The sequence below is a fragment of the Podarcis raffonei genome, chromosome 2 (assembly GCF_027172205.1).
Source record: "Podarcis raffonei isolate rPodRaf1 chromosome 2, rPodRaf1.pri, whole genome shotgun sequence".
Taxonomy (NCBI): domain Eukaryota; kingdom Metazoa; phylum Chordata; class Lepidosauria; order Squamata; family Lacertidae; genus Podarcis; species Podarcis raffonei.
This window is the reverse complement of record NC_070603.1, coordinates 56566193-56572401: the sequence shown is the minus strand read 5'-3', so window position 1 is coordinate 56572401 and position 6209 is coordinate 56566193. Positions and strand designations below refer to the sequence as shown.

General features: G+C 47.4%; 1 protein-coding gene across 1 annotated transcript; it reads left to right on the top strand.

The window, feature by feature from the left end:
* The first annotated feature begins 799 nt into the window (after positions 1-799).
* On the top strand, positions 800-4452 carry SOWAHA (sosondowah ankyrin repeat domain family member A). Its single transcript, XM_053376740.1, has one exon. It carries the CDS (start codon positions 1111-1113, stop codon positions 2578-2580), a length of 1470 nt encoding a protein of 489 aa, XP_053232715.1. The 5' UTR covers positions 800-1110; the 3' UTR covers positions 2581-4452.
* Positions 4453-6209: the final 1757 nt, after the last annotated feature.

The following is a 6209-nucleotide window of genomic DNA, read 5'->3' as shown; positions in this document are numbered from 1 at the left end:
ATTGCATTCAATGCACATTGAAAGCACATGACTTCCCGCAGAGAATCCTGGGAGCTGTAATTCAACATTTCACTATTCAGTGAGCTGCAGCTGTGTCAAGTGTACACACCTCAGTCTAACCACAGCTTGCATATTCAAATCAGATGGAAGCTGGCATCAAACAGCAGAATTTCTCGAGCGGCTACAGGATGCATATGGATCCTGGCTAGCATCCTCACGTGTACTCGGCTTCAAACACCAGCAGTGGGAGCGCCCAAGAGCCCGAGTAAACGGCAATGTGTACACAGCCTTAGAGAAAGCCGGATTATAAACAAGTAAGCGTAGCAATAAGAGTGGGTGAATGGTCTGTATATATATTCACCTAAATATGTCCTCTCCCTCTGCGGTTCTTGCTCTACCAGATATCGCTGATGGCAACTGCAGACGCGTTTAATTCTCCTTAGCAGAGCATTCTATTAAAACGTGCATAGGCAAGGTTACTACTACGAACACCCATGAAAATATTTTCAAGGCGCCTGCACGAGGTAATAAGCGGTTCTGCCCGGTCCACGATGCCCGCCGCATTGGATACCACGCTCGATCAACGAGCTGCTGGTTTAGCTCGGTGCGATGGCGATGCAGCCGTCCAACCTGCCACTGGCCGCGCGGCCGCTCCTGGGAATCAATGGCAACGAGTGTAGGAATGTTTCATTTCTGACTTGCGCGGGGAGGGGAATGCGCCTCGCTTTTATCTTCTTCGCGTGGGATGGAGCCCGAGATGCGCGCTTTGCGGGAGCAACCACTTGGCGGGGGTGGGGAGAGCCTTGCGGCGGTGCCTGGAAGCCGCGCTCGGCTTCGGGAGAGGCGCGCGGGGCTTCCGCCTCAGGTGTGTCCTCGCCTACAACTCCCAGGCACCTCGGGTGTGGGTGGCCTTTCCTTCTTCTCCACTCCACCCCGCCGCGCTGCTGGCCAGCTGGGAGAGCGCCAGAGCTGCTCCTTCCCTCAGTAGAGGCGGCGGCAGCGGCAGCAGCAGCAGCAGGTGGCTTCACCCGCCCGGGAAAGAGCGCGCGACGCCGCCGCCACCGACTCTCTCTCTCTTCCCGCGCTGCGTCTGTCCGCGCTGAGGCGGGCATGGCTGAGCCCGAGCTGAGCCAGGCTGCCGTGCTGGGCTTCCTGCGGGAGCGCGGCGGCAAGGTGCGCAATTCGGAGCTGCTGAGCCGCTTCAAGCCGCTCCTGGAAGCGCCCGGCGGGGAGCCCGAAGCCCGAGCCGCCCTCCGCGAGCGGTTTAAGCACTTCGTCAACAACGTGGCCGTCGTGAAGGAGGAAGACGGAGCGAAGTTCGTGGTGCTGAGGAAGAATTGGCGCCTGGAGGAGGCGGAAGTGAGCGCAGCGCCCGCTGGGGGGCGCTCTGGCGAGGAGGAGGAGGAAGAGGAAGGAGAGGAAGGCTCGGCCACTTTGGCGCCTGCTTGCCATGCTGGCCCAGAGGGTCCAGAGCAGGAAAGCGGGCCTGAGGCTAGCCCAGCAATGCCTGTGTCCCAGTTGAAGAGCCTGTTTCAAAAGGAGGGCATGGAGGCACCCAAAGCCCCCGGGGACCAAGACAAGTTGGCTCCCAAAGCTGCCCCCCAGAAACCCTGCATGCTGCCTGTGCGCTGTGTGCTGCCTGCCAGCGGGGCTAAGGAGCCCAAGGACCCAAGCCCTGAGCCGAAGCAGCCAGAAGTCAAAGACTGGCTCCAAGTAGGGCTCCCAGCCATCACCCCCTCTACGTCGCCTTACATGAAGAGGCGTCAGCTAGAAGAGATGGGATCCAACTCCCCTTACCTGAGGAGGGTGCCGAAGTCTCAGAAGGTGGGTGAAGAAGCGGACTGTCCCGCTACGACCATCCCTTTGGAAGCCGCTGAGCACGAGTGGCTGGTGAAGGCTACAGCCGGCCAGTGGTCCCAGCAGCTTCATGGCCTGCTGCTGAGCGACAAGAACCTGGCGAGCAAAAGGGACTTCATGACCGGCTTCACCGTTCTGCACTGGGCAGCCAAGAGCGGGAACTGCGAGATGTTGGGTAAAGTCATCGAGGTGGCCGAGAAAGGTGGCGCTCATGTCAACGTGAACTCCAAGTCCTACGGCGGTTATACCCCGCTCCACATCGCCGCCATACATGGGCAAGAGGAAGTCATCGCCCAGTTGGTCAGGGATTACGACGCCAACGTTCACCTGAGAGACTACAGTGGGAAGAAACCCTTTCAATATTTGAAAGAGGGCTCCTCTTTTGCAGTCAGACACCTCTTGCGGGACCCCCACCTTCACACGGTCTCTGGACACAACGCCTCCATCAAGAAGAACCCCAAAGTGGCGGCTTCCATTTTGAGTTCCACTAGTGCTGTCCTGGGGCTTTTGTCTGATGACACTGCTTTCTACGAGCTAACCAAAGGCTTAAAGAAACCAGCTACGCTCAATAAGTTCTTTAATGCAGCCTCAACCCCAAGGAGGAAGCTGAAGTCCAGAGGGACTTTCTCGTCCTATTCTTCCTTATCTGAGGCAGTGGAAGATGACCAAGAGGAAGCAACAACAAAACGCAGACCAGTTTCAGAGTTGTTTTTTGGTCACTAGGCTCTGTCTTGCTGAAATCAAAATAATATGAATACTGAAGCAGTCATGTGTTGCTTATTCTTTTGCAGAAATACTTCTGCTTTTGTGTTTTTAAATATGTTTCTCATTAGATGTCTAATCCAGGGACTGAATGCATTCTCTATAGGGTTGTATACCAGTTGAATTCAGTATTCCTGAATGTGATCTTTGCCTCATACATTTCACTGAGAATAGTTTTGCTCAGCAAAAATTACCCTTACTAAATCCATGTGACATTTCATGCAGGGCTTGGTTTGTTTTCTTTTGTTTTAGTGAGTGAGTTTAATGTGAGACCCTTATTTTGTTAAGTGATGAAAGGTCCATTAAAACCTTATGAATTAAGTAACAGTGCAGTCCCAGACACGGAAGTAATACGCAAGCCAATGGGACGTATTGGTGAGTTTGTATAGGATTAAGACTCTTGGGAGTAAGGAAGTCCCATGGAAAACAATTGACTTCCTTTTGAGGAAGCATGAATAGGATTGAGTTGCATGTCTGAAAAGGACAGGAATAAAAGTGTAAATTTCAGATAGATGCCACTGCATATAAAGCAGTACATCTTGAAACAAACACTATGTTCAGTTCACGGCATGCACATTTTTTAAAGAACAAAATGTTTCCTTTATAGCCTCTAAAAACTTCTGATCTGGGAATGAAAATCATTTCAGGGAGGTTCTTTGCATCCCGTCCATGCCTGTCAGCACAGATTAATGAGTTAATTAAAGGTAGTGCTGCCTTCCTAATGCTGTGCCATATTTAGTATTAAAAACATTGAGCGTGTTCTGTAATAGTTTGCATTGGATGCAATTCTTATGAAATCCACCTTACAGTTCAGTGAATCTGTGATCCCTATGGTTAAAAAGGAAGGAACAGTTATGCTGTAGTAAAGCTTTATTTTGGCTTTTAAAGCAGATGCCAAAAATTCAAAATGTCATTTTTTAAAATTACAGTTTTAATTATGTTTGAAAAGGGATACATAATTTTAGTGGCATGCTGGAGAGAAGGGCAGTTCATTTTATTTTATACTTTGTATTAAAAATGCCTCCTAGTAAGAATTTTACTGCATGCAGAAAACAAAATATGCAATGAATTTGAAGAATCGGCTCTAGCCAACTTAAAAAGAAAAGAGAAGAAAAAGCCCTAAGCATCTCTACCTCAGTGCTGTATTTATATTATCAACTTAAACTGCAATCCCAGCCCCACTTACCTGGGAGTAAGCACCATTGACCTCAATAGGACTCAATTCTGAGTAGGCATGGCTAAGATTGCAGGTGGAGATATGTCTTGTTTTATTCAGAGAATATATATAATAGTTTTTGCAAACTAATGAAAACCTGTGTGATTCTAAATGCCATAACAGTTTGACAAAATATACAAACCTCTTGTCCTCTGAGTATAACTATTCAAAAATGTAACAAAAGGAAAAATCTATTTAGGGTACATATTTTTATATGAGGAATAGACTAATGGAAATATAGCTCTTTAAGATAGTTATTTTTATATTGTATATTATGTAAATACTGACATGTTTTGGTGTCTTTCTGGTGATGAACTTTTATGTAAACTAAGGCTGGGCATGTTAGGTGCACCATCAGCCATCATTAAACACTCAAAAGAAGTGTGCATCTCAATGACATAACTAACTTAAAATATGTCAAGTGGTAAGGCTCTGTGGGTAGTTTTTTAAAAGACATTGTGGCTTTGTGAAAATTCATTTTCAGTATGATACTCATCTTGATTGAATAATGCTCTGCATGAACTAAAAGCCTTTTGTAAATAAGGGTAGTTATTGTCCCACCATTTAAAAAATTGTATGGATGATAGTTCAGTATAAATTGATTTTAATACAATTGACTATTTAGTGGCGTTGTATGGGGACTTCTAACCTAATTCTGTGGCGAGGTTTATGGATCACTTTAAATCACAGTTACACTTAACTCCAGGGACGCGGGTGGCGCTGTGGGTAAAAGCCTCAGCACCTAGGGCTTGCCGATCGAAAGGTCGGCGGTTCGAATCCCCGCGGCGGAGTGCGCTCCCGCTGCTCGGTCCCAGCGCCTGCCAACCTAGCAGTTCGAAAGCACCCCCGGGTGCAAGTAGATAAATAGGGACCGCTTACTGGCGGGAAGGTAAACGGCGTTTCCGTGTGCTGCGCTGGCTTGCCAGATGCAGCTTGTCACGCTGGCCACGTGACCCGGAAGTGTCTCCGGACAGCGCTGGCCCCCGGCCTCTTGAGTGAGATGGGCGCACAACCCTAGAGTCGGACACGACTGGCCCGTACGGGCAGGGGTACCTTTACCTTTACCTTTACACTTAACTCCAAACAAATATTGAGCTCATAGATTTGTTCCTGGCTTCTCATGGATTGTTTGCAAGAGACAAACCACAATTCCAGGTTCAAACATAATGCTATGCCAAACCATTGTTTACTTTGCAAGAGCAGGGGGAAGAGCAAAGTAGCTGTGATTTTAGTGCTGTGTACCAGCTTCATCCAAGCGATACATCCAGTCCCTCCTCCAAAAGTTGCAGTTTTGGGATAATTTAAATTCTGTTATTGAAGAAGAGCAGATTCACTTCAGAAAGGATTAGTGATCAGTCTCATGTGTCACACATTTAATCTCTGAATACATCAAGGGCCCAAACAGGCAATGGCTGTAACCTTTATTGATTTTTACGTCAGACTTTGGCCTAGTAAACAAAGGCCCTGCTGTGGCACAAGTTGTATCTGCCTTGCTTTAATAAACTCAATACAGTACTACTATCTGGCTACCTATGTGTGCATATGCATAATAGTCTTTGCTAAAGTATTCCACAAGTTGTTGTAGGACTTTATCTGCTCAAGAGATGGGTAGCTAACAAATTGTTTCTGTTCCCATTCTTAGCAAATAAAAATAGCAAGCTCAATCCAGCGTAGAGCTAGGGCCAAACATTGCCAGACATGGGTGTTTAAATCTGGGCCGGCCCCATTCACACAGAAAGAGGGGAGTGAGTGCGGGTTCAGTTTTAACAGCCATTGGGCAGATGAATGAGGATTGCAAACCAACCTGCAGCTGAGCTCATTTCTTATATTAAAGGTTGGCTAAGGAGAAAAGTACTCTGGGATTTCAAATATGAGGTTTACCAGCCCTTGGCCATGTGCTCACTTTGCTGTTAAAAGTGGACCTTCTCCAAACCCCTTTCTTTGTGAAGCAGGTGTTTGTAAAAGGAATATACAGTGGTACCTCGGGTTAAGTACTTAATTCGTTCCGGAGGTCCGTACTTAACCTGAAACTGTTCTTAACCTGAAGCACCACTTTAGCTAATGTGGCCTCCTGCTGCTGCCGCGCCGCCGGAGCACGATTTCTGTTCTCATCCTGAAGCAAAGTTCTTAACCTGAAGCACTGTTTCTGGGTTAGCGGAGTCTGTAACCTGAAGCGTATGTAACCCGAGGCACCACTGTACTTGCATACTAAAGGAAATGCAAAGACTGTTTCTCCAGTGTGACTGATTTATTAATCAAAGATGAAAACAAGTGCCATGCATATGTAACATGCGTATTTCATTTGCAATATTTTATAGGTAATATCCAACTAAAGTCATTCCCAAAGAAGCCGTATTAAAATGAATGGATGGAT